Source organism: Heptranchias perlo, chromosome 1, assembly GCF_035084215.1.
Source record: "Heptranchias perlo isolate sHepPer1 chromosome 1, sHepPer1.hap1, whole genome shotgun sequence".
NCBI lineage: Eukaryota > Metazoa > Chordata > Chondrichthyes > Hexanchiformes > Hexanchidae > Heptranchias > Heptranchias perlo.
The window spans coordinates 185,172,517-185,191,200 of record NC_090325.1 but is presented as its reverse complement, the minus strand read 5'-3'; the positions used below and the strand labels follow the sequence as shown (position 1 = coordinate 185,191,200).

The 18,684-nt window shown below is 43.8% G+C and overlaps 1 protein-coding gene across 5 annotated transcripts in view; it reads right to left on the bottom strand.

The window, feature by feature from the left end:
• LOC137329207 (PH and SEC7 domain-containing protein 3-like) overlaps positions 1-18,684 on the bottom strand; it is a 333,226-nt gene that overhangs the window by 142,929 nt on the left and 171,613 nt on the right. For all 5 annotated transcript variants that reach the window (XM_067994400.1, XM_067994401.1, XM_067994402.1 and 2 more), the window contains one exon: positions 6,477-6,941. In XM_067994400.1, the coding sequence (XP_067850501.1) occupies positions 6,477-6,941 (465 nt within the window). The remainder of the gene's footprint in view (positions 1-6,476; positions 6,942-18,684) is intronic.

The window sequence follows — 18,684 nt, the reverse complement described above, 5'->3', positions numbered from 1 at the left end:
TGGGTATTGTAAAACTGCACACAATGTGATATGGGTATTGTAAAACTGCACACAGACACTCTGTAATATGGGGTATTGTAAAATTGTACATAGACACTCTAATATGGGGTATTGTAAAACTGCACACAGACACTCTGTAATATAGGGTATTGTAAAACTGTACATAGACACTCTGTAATATGGGGTATTGTAAAACTGCACACAGACACTCTGTAATATGGGGTACTGTAAAACTGTACATAGACACTCTGTAATATGGGGTATTGTAAAACTGCACACAGACACTCTGTAATATAGGGTATTGTAAAACTGTACATAGACACTCTGTAATATGGGGTATTGTAAAACTGCACACAGACACTCTGTAATATGGGGTATTGTAAAACTGTACATAGACACTGTGTAATATGGGGTATTGTAAAACTGCACACAGACACTCTGTAGTACAGGTATTGTAAAACTGCACACAATGTGACATGGGTATTATAAAACTGCACACAGACACTCTGTAATACGGGTATTGTAAAACTGCACACAGACACTCTGTAATACGGGGTATTGTAAAACTGTACACAGACACTCTGTAATACGGGGTATTGTAAAACTGTACACAGACACTCTGTAAAATGAGGCATTGTAAAACTACACAGACACTCTAATATGCGTTTAACTCACTTTTCATTATCTCCAGTACTCGATGCTGCGATGACCAAGCTGGTTTCCGCCATGGTCGCAGCCCTTGTGACCAAGGACTCAGCCTAACCACCTTCATTAAAAAGGGTTTTCAGAAAATCCTGAAGACTGGTCTTGCCTTCCTCGATCTAACAGTAGCCCATGACACTGTCCAGTATACTGGTCTTCTGGTGAAAATGTCCTGCCACATTGGGCTACCTGATTGGTTGAATTACCGCTACGGGCCCTGGTTTCAGTGTACACATGTCCGACTTCACCAGCTCGTGAAGATTATAAATCATCCACCAACCGCATGGCTCTCTTCGAGACACCCAATATGGTCACCCTTCCCTTGACTTTTCCTCACCAACTCACTGGCGTGATGAGTGGATAGCAGATGCTCCTATAAATCACCATACTACCTCTGACCCTATAGACCCTCAGCCAGGATTCAACTGGCCAGGTCGTAGCTGGACGCTTCTCAATCCCTTTCAAACTGGACAGGGACAGTGCGCCTCAAATATTCACCTGTGGGAGGCCTTCATGATGAAAACAAATATCTTTGCAGACAAATACAAACCATATCCCATGTCACTGAATCATCCCCATTAACTAACTATCTGGACTATGTGCTTTGCATGCTGGCGATGACAATGCTCTAAGATGGCTGGAATTATACGCCAAGTCTGCATACAATAAATAATTATGGAAACTTGCCACGGCGACAACTGTACGTCACCTTTTAGACATGTAGCACGGCTCTCACTGCAAAGGGACGAGGACTGTGAAACTCACGGGGGTTTGCTCCGCCAATATAGACGCAGAGAAACAGACAGCCCATCCGTTTGTAGCACCTGATGCAGATGCCATCCAAAATCCCAGGGGACAGGGACATTTGCACGGCCAAGGCTGGGTGTGTTACACGCGCCCACTCCCATTCGACGGCCAATGTCGGAATGCTACCCTGCCGTTACAACACAGGCTCGGAGGCTCCTACCGGGCTGAAGACAAGCTGCTGGTAAGTTTTTTTTTTGGCTCCTGAGGAAGCAATTTTCAGGTAATTGAGCCCCCTCTGGGATCGATTACCTTTCTCTCGGGAGCTCCTGGGCCCTCGGTGTTCCTCACACCAGCTCTCCAAGTTTCACTGCGGCCTTTTATGGGTGGAGTTGGTGGAATTTCCCTGGGATGCCTGGAATGGCAACAGACATGCCCCCCCCCTTCATGTGTCGGGAGGGGGCGGCGCAAGAGGAAGACCTGGCCATGGCTCTCCCCCCTCCAACTGGTATTTAAAGGGTCAGTGGAGACCATGCAAAATCTTGGCATACCCAGGTTCCACTGCAGGTTCCAAGGCCCAACCCCCATCCCAGGCAGAAATCTTTCTCTCTGCCCTCCTGAAGCCCATGAATTTCAGGGGCCAGATTGTCCATGAGGCCTTTACTATGGGGGAAAGAGGAAAGAGCCAGTACAGTCGCTTATCATTTTTGTAATGATAATGTCACATGAAAATGACAGAACATTGGATTTCAACGTGACTGCTGTCATCTTGTTCTTTTGTTAACAAATAAAAGGGAACAAAACTCGTTTCAGGAACCTACTGCCCCTTTAACATAAGGAAGATTTAATATTGAGAGAGTTGCCAAGTGCAAAATTTCCGAGGCGGCAACAATCCATTCGAAGAGTAAGATTTTTGTGGCGGCACACGGTATTACTGATTTGGAGTTTGCCATTACAACAAGGAGTGGTGTAATCACCAGTGGCACAAGAGTTACTGACATGTCAGGAGCACCTCCAGAAAGCTGCCAGCAGTGTCTTCAACACTAACTGCAGTGAAGGGGATCAGTGTAAAAAGGGAGCAATAAAAGGGGTGCAATAAAAGGGAAGTAACAACCAGCAACCTAGTTTTCCCATTCAATGGTAGTAAGGTCCTGTCCTGTTTGGGCATTAGACTTTTGTCCATTAAAATATCTAATGTGGATTTTCTGGCCAGTCACAGTTTGCATGCTGTGAATTCCTCTCCTCAGCAGTACAGGACCTCAACTGTGTCCCCCGATCTCAATAGAAAAACAGTAGGCTCTCAGGCACATTCTGTCCACAGTTGAGTCATCACACATCCTGTGTCATACCCTGACATCACACTTGGTTGAATGGCTCAAATTTCCTATTTTTAAAACAGCAATAAATGAAAACTGAGCAACTATGAGAAGTGGGCAGAATCTACCAAAACAATAATGGCAACTGAAACAATCAAATTGCTCAAAATGTTTCTTCAAAAGAAATTTCATTCACCATTTTTCTTTCTCACAAACTCGGCTCAAAATAAAGTTTCTAACAATAAAAATATTCTTTAAAAATACTTATTTCACAGTAATATGATAGAACTGACCTATCAAATTGTCCTTTGTGTCTTTGAATACTTTCATTTAAATTTTTACTGGAGGCCTCAGCTCTTTTCAAAGGCCAGGGCTTGAATTTAATATTCTTCCTAGAATGATCATTCAGCTAGTTAAAGGGAATTACCAACATCAAATAAGTCTGCAATTCTCAGAAAGCTGCTGTTTGAACACATGCAGTGTAAAGAATCTCCCAGCATACGGCAGGAGTCTCTCACTGTGACTGAAAGTATGCTTTTCCTTGGGCTATAATTGCATTCATGTATTTGTTTATCCAAATGATTTGAAAACAAATTGAACCAAATTATTAGACTATTTTTTGAGGTAAGGTTTCACAGAAAAACTATTTTCAAGTGCTTAATTTTTACTTGGCAGGGGAAGAGAGAGGGGCTGCTGAGAGAAGAGAGGGAGACAGTTTGTGATAATTAAAGCATCCAGGCTTTATACTGCCAACTTGAAAACAATTATGTCTACAAACAGGTGTATTTATTTTTCTTGGTGCAAATCACAAAGCACATCTTTTCACTGGCTACAACACTGTTTATGGATTCATTGGTTTTTCCAAGTGAAACAATCAACATGGATTCAGAAAAGGAAGATCCTGCCAGACCAATATTCTTGATTTCTTTGAGGAAATTACATCCCAAATGGACTGTGGAAAACCCTATAATGTGCAGGAGCTAGATTTCTAAAAGGCATTTGCCAGAGTTCCACAGAGAGAAAAAAACTATTAGTTAAGCTAACAGCTGTGGGGATTCAGGATAAATTGTGGATACGGAATAGAAATTGGCTGAAGGCTAGAAAACAATGGGTACTTGTTAGAGGAGTCACATTTGGGTGGTGGAGGAGGGAAAAATACTGAGTGGGGTGCCCGAGGGATTAGTGTTAGGACTACTGTTTCTAATTTACATCAGTCGCTTGGACTTGGAAACCCAGTGCAAATTGGTCAAGTTTGCAGATGATACCAAACTGGGAGGGACGTGGAATCGGAGGGGATAGCTCAGAAACTATAGGATGAGTTGGACAAAATGTGTAAGTGCATCAAACAATGGCAGATAAAATCTAATGCAGTCAAGTATACAATATTGCATTTGAGGATAAATGAGCAACATACGGCTCCATAAATGGTGCTGAAATAACTAAGGATGAAGCTGAACGAGACCGAGGAGGCTCAGTAGACGCAACGCTCAATATATCTGACTAATGCAGATCAGCAATCAACAAAGCCAATGGGATGTTGAACTACAATAGCCAAAGCAGTAGAGTACGAATCAGAGAAAGTAATGATCAAAGTGGACAGGGCTCTGGTCAGACTGCACCTTGAGTACTGAATCCAATACTAATCAATGAAATACAAGGGAGACATTCAAACACTGGAACCAATGCAGGGAAAAGCCACGAGGCTAATTTCTAATCTTAGAGGTCTGAGTCATGAGGAATTTTCAGCCTGGGAAAGGGGGCATCCAGGGGATTTTATTACATAGAATGTACAGCACAGAAACAGGCCATTCGGCCCAACGGGTCCATGCTCCACACGAGCTTCCTCCCACCCTTCATCTAACCCCCATCAACTATCCTTCTAGTCCTTTCTCCCTCATGTGTTTATCCAGCTTCCCCTTAAATGCATCTATGCTAGTTGGCTCAACTATCTATTATAGAGGGTATAATAGAGAGCAAATTACACGGAAAAGATTCATCCAGAAAAATATTTTAAATTAAATTGAGAGAGTAGGACAAGGAGACACTGATTCAAACTAGTAACAGGCAAATGTAGGACTGATATCAGGAAATTCTTCACACAGAGGGGGATTAATACTTGGAACAAACTCCTAGATGTAGCAGTGGAGAAGAGAACACTGGAATCAATTAAGAATCGATTAAATGCTGCAAGGGTGGGTGGAGAATGACTTCAGGGTTATTCTGGATGGATGAACTAAGATGGGTTGAATCGCTTTCTAAATCTGTAATTATCTTTGGATTTGAAAACAAACTAGAGAAGCTTTGAGATAAAAGTTTGATAGGAAATCTATTTTGTGTTCTTTAAAGCAGAGATAAAGGGGGAGGCTGGCTAAGAGCGACAGACTGCAACAGAGGGGTGATTAGATCTCCTGGGCATTATTTTGTTTATAGCTAATTCAAACACAACAATCGTTCACAGAAAGATTTATTTATGCAGTGGTATGAGCTATTTATTTATCAATCTATCCAGCTGCAATGGAAACTTATTCTATTTATTTTCCTGGAACCAACAGAAGTCACTTGATTCACTGCCTGTTGACAAATGTCTTAGTTATTTCTTTCTAAATTCTACACACGGGAGATGTGCAGTCCTCTCCCATTTCCACACCCAAGCACCAAGCCAACCACCAACTCCCACAATAGATAATCTCTGAGTCGCCATGGGCATTGCCATGGAAGATCTAGTGGCAATATATTAAAAGTGGCACATCAGTGTGCCCAAATGTCTCTCTCTTTTACAGGTGCAAAACAATCTTAAATTGTTTGCTGGAGGCTTAAACTGACAACCACGTTCCAATCTTCAAAGTTCGCTAACCAAATAGCAATTAAACTCTCAATGACCCGAGATACTTTTTGCTTAATAATTAGACTTTGTGGCCTTAAAAAGAGAGCTCCACCTTGCCAGAAGAGTAAAACATTCCGCAGTGCATGGTATGATATTTCTATCCTAATAAAACAGTGCATCATCCAACTTATGAGCAATGCCCTGGGAAGTCTGCTAATAATCTAATTAAAAATGATACATATTGCACACAATTGCTATCTCTCCCACTTCAAATGTCATATCTCTGTGCCATACTTAAAAGGGAAAATACAAAGAAGCAGAAACAGCCTTGTGGAAAGTTCAAAGAAAGTCTAGGATCATATTGGAATCAGAATGTCAGCCCCTTAATTTATATTATCAATCACAATTAAAAAAAAAAGACAAATCCAAATTCTGACCTGCTGCTTGATTAGTAATTAAACTCTGAATTAACTCATTTTATTGATGAATTGTTTATTTAACAACAAATAGATCTCGGCGCCTTAAAGGGACACAGATTCACCTTAGCTGCAGAATAATACATGACATGACACTCCTGAACTCAAAACAGCGTATCATCTGAGTCACCGTGATCAACCCCATGGGAGATCTGTTTATATATATTTACATTGGATGGACAGCAGCAGAAGCAACAGTCCCCAGCGCATTAACAATTAGCAACCCACTGATGACCTCTTTCTCAAACCAATAAAGACGATGATCCTTTAACACAATTAATTGGAGCCTTATTTCTACATCGGTTTTACACATGGATTACACTTTTGTTAATAAATGAGATATAAAAGGATCTGCGATATTTACTGTGATAGCTACTTCCTTGACAGTTAAATAGTTAGAAAAAACAGTCTTACCTCAAAGTAGAGGGCTCTTTACGCCCATCCTGGTACAGCTCCAGGAGCTGAGGTGCTCCATTTACAACGGCACTTGGAGACGATTTATGAAACATATTGTCCGATGCGCTGCTGCTTGCAGACTCCTCCGACCTGCTATCCGATGAGTCAGTTAAGTCCATACGGCGCTGTAATACTCTACTGCCAGAGGCGGTCTCCAGGAGCCCGTGCTCCAGGAGCTGGCTGCTTTCTTTGATTCGCTGCTGAATCATGGGGGTGAGAGGCATTTCAAAGCTGAAGCCGCTTTCGCTCTCGTCCGTGGAAGAGATAACGTCCAGGGAGTCCAGGCTGTTGTACGAGGTGCCTTTCAGCCGCTGGCACTCCATGATATGCTCAAACTGTGAGCTGAAAATATCAGTCACCTCACTGGGTGAGGTCCATGCACACTCAAATTCCGGCTTGTTCGTTACTGCCAACATCAGTAAACTGAGGAGACAACAGTCAGATGTATGGTTAGGAAAACACAGGAAAATCAGTGCATTTTACTCCCAAGTCTGAACATTCTTGTCTGTAGTAGCTGTGGGAAGTATTACCTACATCTTACCTGTTAGCTTCTCTCAGCGGTATCAGTAACTTTTGGATCACTATTCTAAGTTATTCAACAAATATTGCAACAGTCAATCCTATCATACTCTCAACATTGGAAACCTTCATAAGGCTCCTGTAGTGCTCTTGAAATCATTGTTACAGTGAAAAGATTTTTTTTTTCCCCATCTGAGAACATTAATTCTCTTCTCCAATAAACACCTTTTCCTTAATATTAAAAAAAGATAATTTTACATTTTCTATCCTCCCATTGTAGGTTTCCTCATTCCACAAACAGCCCAGCGAGTGGTCAGCCCAGCCTCTGCCAATATTGCACTGTAAGGCCATTCAGGGAGATAGTACACAAAAGGATTGAGAACTGATTAGTCTTTTGGTTTTCCCTTTGTCCCTGTCTGGGAGTACCATGATTGCACTTGGCATCTCTGCTCAGAAGGCATCGTTATGATCGGGGCTCACTGGGAAGTCACAGGCCCCAACCTAATTATTAACACTGTGACACCTGACCATTTCCTTCCTTCCTCTTCTGAAGATGCCAACTCTTGCTGGGATATTGTCCCAAATGCGCGGGCAACTCTTCAGTTCATTGCACAAAAGACCATTCTTCACGTGTGAGCCTAATCAGCGAGGGGCAGGAGACTATTCGATCATGATCGGGGAGGCACCACACAGCCAAACCTGGTCTTGTCTCAACCAACAGCCACATAGTTGCACTTTCCAGCAGCGTTCACTTGATAGTCACCAGGAGCTGGGACAATAGGTGATTCATCCCCTTTTGAGCCCAGAAGCAATTTGAGGGGAAATTAAGTGCCATGGCTGTCAACTAACTCAAATCTGGGGGTTTTCTGATCCGTGGAGCTCAGGTGCACACCAGACAGAGTATTCACTCAATCACTGGGAGGGGCTCTTCTTTCAGCAGCCTTTGTTCCCCAAGCTCCCAGGTGGCTGATTGATTTCACCTACATCACTAAGAACGGTGGTCTTCGAAGCTACAGGAGATTGTTATTCTCAGGTTCCGCACATGCAAAATTGACAGGCAGGAAAAGATTAGTTGGTTCAGCGAGCCTGTCCCACACTCATGATGGCTGGAGCCCACCACCCCCCCCCCCCCCCCCGCAGCTATGTAATCGCCGGGGAAAGGCAAAAATAAAGGAAAAGGTTGTACCTTATCCTCATGTAAAAAGGGAGATGATCCCATTCCTATGGGGCCATTAGCAGACAGTTCCTTCCTGGCTATCAAGGGTTGTTGAATGTAAGGAATCTTACAACACCAGGTTATAGTCCAACAGTCCAATAGTCAAATAAAACTGTTGGACTATAACCTGGTGTTGTAAGATTCCTTACATTTGTCCACCCCAGTCCATCACCGGCATCTCCACATCATATCAAGGGTTGTGTTTATTCTATTTGCTAGATTCTGTTCCTCAAACGCACCCAGGTGCAGGACGGTGACAGTGACATAATGTGACCTGACAAACCAGGTCAGGTATTTATCGATGTGGCAGACTTGTAACTCACCTTCTAACTTGGCAAAAGTTTTTTTTACATTTCAGCACAAGCAGTGGGAGTGAAGAAATCTGAAAGACCTGGCCCAGCCAGTAGTGTGACAGACACTTCGCCAGATCAACAGAAGACTTTTATCATTTAAAGTCTTACTTTTGGACCAAAATAAGCGTTATTCATTTTGCAGTCAGCAAAAGCCTTCCCGCCTTGCGGGGGCCACCATTGTAAGTGGCTGTGAGGCAGGACTGGGCACAGCTCAGACACGAGGGCAATCATGTTTTATCCAATTGTTTTCGTCACAAACTCGAGTCAACTAAATTGGAGAATTTTCCTGAAACCAATTGGTATTTGGTGAGGACTCCAGATGCATTTGGAATCGTTTCAAAACTAAAAGTATGTGAATGAATATGTTTTTTACGCACAATTGAAGCACTTCTTAGTTAACTAGTAAAACCAGAACCCTCGAGCGGTTTTTAAGTTGTCAACCCTCTAATTTTAGCTTCATTTTCCTCCACTTGATTCACCTTGATCTAAAACCTGCCTGGTTAGATGCAACACGGGAGCAGACGTTTTTGTAGTAATGTGGCATCATGAAGTTACACACACACACCAATTACATCATGAATTGGAATGTAGGATGCTACCATCCCACCACAATCCCCATGTCACCGACGGCGATCTTTATGATGTCATGTCAGGGCGAGTGCTAAGCAAAATGTCTGCTCTCAGGCCGGCAACTCTAGAGTATAAATCATGGCTAACAAAGGGAGATGGCGATCTCCCAGGAAATGTGCCAATATCTCCCTTTACAGCAGTTTTGTCACAGTTGTGTCCAGCATTTTGCCTCTTCACAATAGCAGAGTTCATCTGAAGATATCGTGCCTGAGGTATTTTCATAATGATGCTCTGATTGACACTGGACTCAACCACTGATAATGGAGGGGGGAGGGGGGAGGGGGGGGGAGTTGTATCCTAGCCCTAGGCTGTTCTGGGGGTTTAAGAAAAAAACACTACCAGAATTCCCAGCTCATCGCTATGCAAATTAAATGTGGGATTAGCAAGAAGTGATCAGGAGGCTGTAAAAGATCCCATGGCACTATTCGAAGAAGAGGGAGATCTCCCTGGTGTGTTGGCCAGTATTTATCCCTCAGCCAACACCACCCAAATTAACTGGTCATTTATGTCATTGCTATTTGTGGGATCTTGCTGTGTACACCATGGCCGTCACGTTTGCCTACAATAACAGTGGCTACACTTCAAAAGTACTTGATTGGCTGTGAGGTGCTTTGGGACATCCTGAGGTCATGAAAGGCGCTGCATAAAAGCAAGTTTATTCTTTTTCTTCTATTTAAGTTAAATATGAGAATATTTAAAAGTAACAATGTTTATATAAATTAGTCTGCAAAATACAATGTGAAATAAGACCATACATGCCTCAACTTTTACATTTTTGGAGACCTTGCCTGTCTGATTCTTAGGATTTTTAAATAACAAAAGGATTTTTTTTCTGTTTCCTTCGGATTTACTCCTTTATATTTCCTGAAGAGGCAACTCATACTGGGGATTGGTTACTATGGCAACAGTAGCAGCAGTAGTCCAAGTGGCATGAGCCTGGATAACAAGAGTTGTTAAGCATTTTACCATGGAGGGCATCGTGGTCTAGTCAGATTCTCTTATCATCCAAAACCCAATACGCATACGTCCTACGCAGGAGTAAATAGACAGCTGTGGGGAGTGGTGCCCCTGGATGTTTTGGAGGTTTCTTTCCCCCATTATCGCTGGAACACTTGGGCCAAATGTAGCACCTACGCTGCTAACCTGGTGAGATTAGGTAAGGCAGTACAGAACCAGGGATCAAACTTGGAGCTTCTCCCCACAAATACGGAAAAAGTGGTCACCCACGGCTGCTTCCACACACCTTGTGGCAGCTGGCTCAAGGGTGGCATCGGCAGAGGCCTCGGAGTAGATCTCGTGCCTGTGCTCTCAGACCAGGGAACTTGGGAGAGCGACAGTGTAGGGGAGACAATAAAATGAAAAAAGTCTAAATAGCAAAACTTCTTTACAATTCAAGTATTATGGTGACTAATTCAAATAGCTTTTTAGTACTTCGTAACCACTGCTCAAGTCACCGCATCATCCACTAACTAGCGCCCGAATCGCCACATTATCCACTAACTAGCGCTTGAATTGCCATGTCATCCACTAATTAATGCCCAAATTGGCACGTCATCCACTAACTAGCACATGAATCGCCAAATCATCCACTAACTAGCACCTGATTCGCGAAATCATCCACTAACTAGTGCCCGAATCGCCACACCATCCAATAACAGGTGGCTGAATCACATCACTAAATGGCGTCCGAATTGTCACAGCCATTAACTAGCGCCTCAACTGCACCAGCCACGAACTAGCGCCTGAATCGCCACACCATCCCCTAACTCACACCTGAATCACAACATCATCCATGAACTAGTTCCCAAATTGCCACAACATCCACTAACTAGCGCCTGAATTGCCACATTATCCAATAACTAGTGCCTGAAACACATCACTAACTAGTGCCCGAATGACCACGTCATCCACTAACTAGTGTCTGAATAACTGTGTCATCCACTAATTAGCACCCGAATCTAAACATCATCCATTACCGCCTAAATCACCACATCATCCACTAACTAGTACCAAATTACGTCATCTACTAACTAGCACCCGAATGGTCACGCCATCCACTGACTAGTGCCTGATTCCAGTCATCCACTAACGATCCCGATGCTGTGATGCACTGCGGACTAGTTCATAAATGTTTGAATTTTAGGACAGGTAAGGGTCCAACAAGCTGCTCCATTTGGATGGACCAGCCCTACCAACTCATCGTCTCAGAACATTCCCCTTTAGAAAGACAATTAACTTCATCTTGAACTAACTTCTTCTGTCCATCCAGTGGCCTTAAAAGCTCTTTAATACTGTTGTAGAAAATCAATAGCCTGTGTACTTCTGGTCTGGGCCTGGGCCAGACGATTAAAGGACGAACTGGAAATACTGCTCGTAGAAACTTAAGCTGAAGTAGCTTTGGCAGATTCCGGAAACATCTATGACAAAGGCGCAGGCGAGTGCTTCTAGTGCAGGTTGTTTATAATTACTATTCCAAGCAGCACACCGAGTCAGACAGGCCATGGATGTGGGACTGTGAGATCATGAATAAAACACTAATAATGGACCTGACTGATCATCTGGGAGATGCGATCACAAAATCAACTTGCTAAATAAAAGTACAAAGGCGGAAAATGCTGGAAATACACGGCAGATCCTGCACCATCGAGGAAATCAAAGGGGCCGATATCCTCGGGTCCTGACGCACTGCTGGAAGAGCAGGACCCCCCTCCCCCACCCCAGTCACCTGTTAGCATGGACACTTACCTAGTCAGCAATTCTCACCCCCATCACAGGCAGGATTTATGGATCCAACAGGAGCCCTAACTCTGGGACGGTGAGGTAACCAATCGCCGCTGGGATCCAGTAGCTTACTCCTATAGCAAGGCCTGGGACCTTGGCGGTACCCAGCTGCCATGAGTTCCATTGAGGCCTTTTTAGGGCATAAAGGATGGAATACCCTGGGTAGTGCGGGACCTCTTCCTGACACGCTGATCATGGTCCCCCCCAACTCCACGTCTGGTGCTAAAAACGGAGAAGAATCCCAGCGCAGCCTGCTTCCATCCCATCTTTCGTTCCTTGAGTTGCGCCGTGGCCCGAACAGAAATTTCAGGTCCAAAGAATTAACATTTTGGATGGAGACCTTTCATCAGAAATCAGTAGGGTCAACACCTGAAATGTTAAACCTGCCCTTTCTCTCTTCTGCTGAGGAACCTGTTGTATTTCCATCATTTAAGTGTCAGTCGTGGCTCAGTGGTAGCATTCTCTACTCCGAGTCAGGGTGGTTGTGAATTCAAGTCCCACTCTAGAGACTTGAGCACATAATCCAGGCTAACACTCCAGTGCAGTACTGAGGGAGTGTTGCACTGTCGGAGGTGCTGTCTTTTGAATGAGATGTTAAAACAAGGCCCCAGCTGCCCTCTCAGGTGGCCATAAAAGATCCCATGGCACAATTTCAAAGAAGAGCAGGGAAGTTCTCCCCAGTGTCCTGGCCAATATTTGTCCCTCAACCAACATTACGAAAACAAATTATCTGGTCATTATCTCATTGCTGTTTGTGGGACCTTGCTGTGCACAAATCGGCTGTGCGTTTCCTATATTACAAAAGTGACTACAGTTCAAAAGTACGTAATTGACTGTAAAACGCATTGCGATGTCCTGAGGTCATGAAAGGTACGATATAAATGCAATTCTTTCTTTCTATTTTCATCTTCTTCCTTTCATCTACACTTGCATGGAGCACATTCCAATACTCTCTGACCAGAACCTCATTCCTTACGTATTCTAGTTGGCTTTATGCATCACAGCAGAGCAAGTGATACTATAAATGCAGAGTTGAATCCTTAACCCTCACCCTAAAAAGTGCTTCCTTCACACAGCAACCTAGCCCAGATGAGGACCTTTGCCACGCAGACCACCAATGTTACAGGCTCACTCCCCGATCGGAGTCAGCTGATCCCAGTGTGGTGACAGGTGCGCCCAGGGCCAGACAGGAGAAAGATGAAGTCATGATGTCCACTTGCGATTGCTGTTTCGTGATCCTTGATGAGAAGTATGGGTGTTGAATGAGGACTGGATTGGGCTCAGCTGTGATGCCCTGAGCAGTCAAATTGCCTACCTGCACTCACTATCGAGTCTCACGCATCAAGAACGGACAATTTACTAAAGTGCGGGAGGTACCGCCTACACCCACTACAATGAACAAATATCAGCCCTGTCAAAAAACGCAAAAACTAGCAATGTGACTGAGTAGAATGGACTCTCATATTACATAGAATGTACAGCACAGAAACAGGCCATTCGGCCCAATAGGTCCATGCCGGTGTTTATTCACCACACGAGCCTCCTCCCACCGCTCTTCATCCAACCCCATCAACATATCCTTCTATTCCTTTCTCCCTCGTGTGTTTATCTAGCTTCCCCTTAAATGCATCTATGCTAGTCGCTTCAACCGCTCCCTGAGGTAGCGAGTTCCACATTCAAACCACTCTGGGAATTGAAAGCAGAAAGCTGGGTTGAAAAATTATCTCCAAGCTTCAGAACTTCATTTCTCCAGGGAAGTGCACTCAAGTCCCCCATTTCCAGGCATATTTTCTTCCATTCAATAATTCTAGTGAGAAGTAGACAGAATAATAAAGCAGTGCTCTCCACTTTATACTTGCGTGTACATTTTCACTAAAATTAACAACAGGAGATAACATAATCCATAACTTCAGTACATCAAATCTGTACCAGTCTTAAAAGTCAGCAACTTATGCCTAATGCCCGCTGCTTGTTGTGAGAGAAAGTTGGGATGGCCCCAGATAAGGCAGGGCGGAAGGAGTCCATCAGTTTGAAGAACCCTGGCTCAATTAAAAACCAGCTAATTTTCCAGTTCTGTACATTCACCTGTTTGTTCTTTATTAGTAAAATGGGTTTAAAGCAAAGTCTTTAAACCTGACTGCATTTTAACATATGGGGGGGGGGGGGGGTCGGAGGGGGAGAATTCTCCCAGGGCTCCCCCAACGCTGCAACTTCAGCAGATATCTGCCAGCAGAGCGGGGGTGGGGGAGAAAGCTACGAGGAAATTCACCCCAACTGTTGATAGTTTTAAGAATTTTAATGATTGTTGTTCCAACACGTTTTAGACTGGTGACCCAATGCACAAGATATCTTAGAAAGTGGATTCACCTACCACCACTTGGGGCCCTCCTTACAGGGGAAAGGTGAAACCAATTAGGAGTCTATTAAAATTGTAAATTTTGTACTTATTGTTTTCTTTTCTTTTGTCAGTTTCTATTGTGCTTCACCCCGACCACCCAACTTCTGCTTCCATTGTTTTAAGTCTTCCTTTTGACTCGACCATTTTTTTGGGCCATTTTATTCTTCCTTGGTTTTTGTTTGACTTTTCACTTGAGTTTATTTTTCTTTCTTGTTCTATTGTCCATTTTGTTTGTAGAATTATACGATTTTCAATGGGGGGCCTCTGATCCATTGTCGCTGAGACCATGTCAGAAGTCACGCTCGAGCAACTGAGAGCGCCAAGAGTGGCGCTCCAAAACATAAGGCCCAGCGAAGGGACGGATGCTCAAAGCATGCCCAAGGCTCCTTAGAGAGGGTAGGCCTACAAAGGGGAGAGTTGCTGAGAAAGTGGGAGGCTAAATTCTTTGACTATTCTCAGAATCTCTGAACTTTTATTAAATGTGTCTGTTATGTTAGAAATTCTATCTTTAGGGGGAGAGGTGGGGTGGAGATAGCAACATAGTGGTTTCCGTACTGGACTGGCAACCCAGAGGTCACAAGTTCAAATCCCGCCAAGACATATTGTGAAATCTAGTCATTTGTGGCCTGGCACCATATAAACTGATCATAAAAGCTGCCAAATTGTTGTAAAAACTCAACTGATTCACTAATGTCTATCGGGGAAGACATTGTCACTCCCTACCAGTCTGGTCTAAATGAGTCTCCAGTCCCGCACACTTAATGCCCTCAGGGCAACTAGGGATGGGTAATAAATACTGCCTTCATTGGTGTTGGTCACATCCTAAGAACAAACTTTTAAAAAGGCAATTTGGCTACTCAAAGCTCTGAAAATTTTTATGGTTGTTTGTTGGTTACTTTCTAATGAACAGAACATTTTCCTAAAGGGATGTTGTGATTTTTTTATATAAAAGTGAAGAGAGTGATTCTTTTTTTAAAACAACTAGTGGCTTTGATTGATTGCTTTTTAGCAAAAGTGAAAATTGAGCCAATGGCCATGTTACGCAACTTTCAGACACGCCAGCCAACCACCAGACGTTAACTTTCAATTATATGATGTGGAGATGCCGGTGATGGACTGGGGTTGACAATTGTAAACAATTTTACAACACCAAGTTATAGTCCAGCAATTTTATTTTAAATTCACAAGCTTTCGGAGGCTTCCTCCTTCCTCAGGTGAACGATGTTCCACATCGTTCACCTGAGGAAGGAGGTAGCCTCCGAAAGCTTGTGAATTTAAAATAAAATTGCTGGACTATAACTTGGTGTTGTAAAATTGTTTACAATTATATGAAGAGGGAGATATCACCACATGAATAAAGATTTTAATCAGTAAACACTTTTAAGTGACAAGTCACATACCTTAAGCCCTAATAATACAGCAACAGTTACTAACATTTATATTGCACTCCTCATATAAAAGAAAGGTTGAGTGTTTATCAAGGGGAAGTGTGCACTGAGCAGGAACTGGAGGAATGAGTGATGGGGAGACCCAAGTTGAAGTCAAAGAGATAGCCAATTAGGGGGCTTTGGGATATTAAATGACCCATAGTAAACTCACAAGAAATGCAATGCAATAGCTCCCCACTGTAATTGTGTTTGATTATTTGACCTCTTCCTTGACCTTTTGTACACAACAAATGACCAATGTCTTTTTGTGTGGATGCATAGTGTGTGGTTGCGCTATGCTTAACTACATCACCTCAGTAAAAACAGCTAAATGTAATCAATCAGTGATAATGCTCAGGAACTCCCACCGTGATGTACCAGCTTCAAACTGCAGCTGTAGACTCCTGACACAATGATTGACCTCAGCGTTTCTCTTGGATTATCATTAGATTTTCAGAATGCCTTTTCTGTGTCTCTTTTCCTATGCTGCAACGAATCCTTGGATCAATATTAATCCTCACTAGGAAATGACTGACTCTCTGATTAACAAAAGAGTGAAAAGAAAGCAAAGAGCACCTTCTCGGCTATAATCTCAATATGCAGAGCAGTCACATTTAATTGTTAGGATCACTAATCTGGCTTGCTTGTGCATACACAAATGTTAAAAGACCGAGTCCAAAAGAAGTGGAGCTGAAATATCCATCAGAAAGCTTGAGTGTTAAAATACGACCCAATATCATTGTTATGATCTGGAATGCACTGCCTGAAACGGAGGTGGAAGCAGATTTAACAGTAACTTTCAAAAGGGAATTGGATATATACTTGAAAAGGAAAAATTTGCAGGGCTATGGGGAAAGAGCGGGGAAGTGGGACTAATTGGATAACTCTTCCAAAGAGCCAGCACAGGCACGATGGGCTGAATGGCCTCCTCCTGTGCTGTATCATTCTATGATGTAAAAGTGTTTCTGAGTTGACGTGCATGGGATTGGCTGATTTTCAGTTACCCCTTGGTTCAGGAAGAGTACCACAGTCTGGAAAAATACAAAGTGGTTTTAACATAAAGAACATAAGAAATAGGAGCAGGAGTAGGCCATACAGCCCCTCGAGCCCACTCTGCCTTTCAACAAGTAGTAGCACTTGGGACGCAAGCTGCCAGCTGGCTAAAGGCAGCATGTGACAGGACATGAGCCAATGCTAACAGGGGGAAAAGGAGACGACAGTCTGATCTCACCAGGAGGAGCCAATTTCCTGTCTTGCTAATACAGTTAAAAAAACAACCTGGAGCCTCGAAATTATGAACATCGAAATTGCCTCCTTCACAACATGTTGATTCCTTCTGTGTTGCCATAATGTACAGATTCCTGGTTATTGAGCCGCAACAGATGGGCATGGAAGGCTCCATACCTCACCGCTCCTCTTCTGTCAGATCTGACACCATGACTTGCTTCCATCGTACCTGCCATCCTACTGTTCCTCACAAAATCAACGCTGCCTCACACACCTGGCACTGCACTGCATTTGAAGTATCCAGAAGCAAATCTCTCCTTGTAACCTCGGTTTGCTCCAAAAAGACACCAATTCCTGTCCTCCTGCCTCTCCAGCAGCTCTTCGTTTGAGTCCCTTGCCAAAAGTCACCTCTCCAAACTTCTGTGCATCCTCCTTTCCATCTGTCTTTCTTCCTGATGATACAATTGCTCCTCTCAAAGATCAAGCTGACCCTTTTTTCTCCTCCACTCTGAACATGATAATTCTGGCGAAGACCCTCCTTCTATACTCCACTGCTCCATTCCATTCCAGGACTACAACTGACCCAAACTTCATCCTACACTCTTGGGATTCCAGTAAGGCAGCCGAGTCCTGGGGTTGCTGCAATTCCGACAGCACCTCCCAAACCCGCGACCTCTACCATCTGATTGCAGGGGATACTCTAGAAGGACAAGAGCAGCAGGTACATGGGAACAACACCACCTGCAAGTTCCCCTCCAAGTCACACACCATCCCGACTTGGAAATATATCGCCGTTCCTTCATCGTCGCTGGGTCAAAATCCTGGAACTCCCTTCCTAACAGCACTGTGGGAGAACCTTCACCACACGGACTGCAGCGGTTCAAGAAGGCGACTCACCACCACCTTCTCAAGGGCAATTAGGGATGGGCAATAAATGCCGGCCTTGCCAGCGACGCCCACATCCCATGAATGAATAATAAAAAAAAATTGGCGTTGGTGCCAATAATTGGCCAGAGGAACAGTCAGCCAGAGCTCCGTCTCCTGATCCCTATCAACGACTCCTGCTGAAAGTACACGTGTGGAGCAGGGCCGGGCATGGCTGTGATGCTCCCTGGGGTCGAGTAGCCACCTCGACACTCACTACGGGTGAGGTACCAAAGGGAACAGGCCGCCTGTAAAACCACACCCTAGCAAGAAGTTGACACCTATACAAGAGGCGGCTCGGGGAAAAAAAAAACTGGTGAGAGAAATAAGACCTCTGGTCGAATTGTATCCCTGCCTTTCCCTCATATTCCAAATTTACCCTGTCCCAGGCCAGCTCATCAGCCTCTCTTACTCACAGCCCCCCTTTCCGTCTCCTTGGAAATTTGCTTACGTTCATCCGATCCCTGAGGATAGGAAAAGGTCACTGGTGGATCGGCCATGCCAAAAACCATTTTGGTGATTGTGCATTTGACTGAAGTTTTGAAATGATGGATAGGATTTAGCAGCTTCCATAACTTTACAAAGTGCAGTAAAGAAGAAAGATCTTGCATTTATACAGCGCTTTTCACGACCTCAGGACGTCCCAAAGTGCTTTACAGCCAATGAAGTACTTCTGAAGTCTAATCACTTG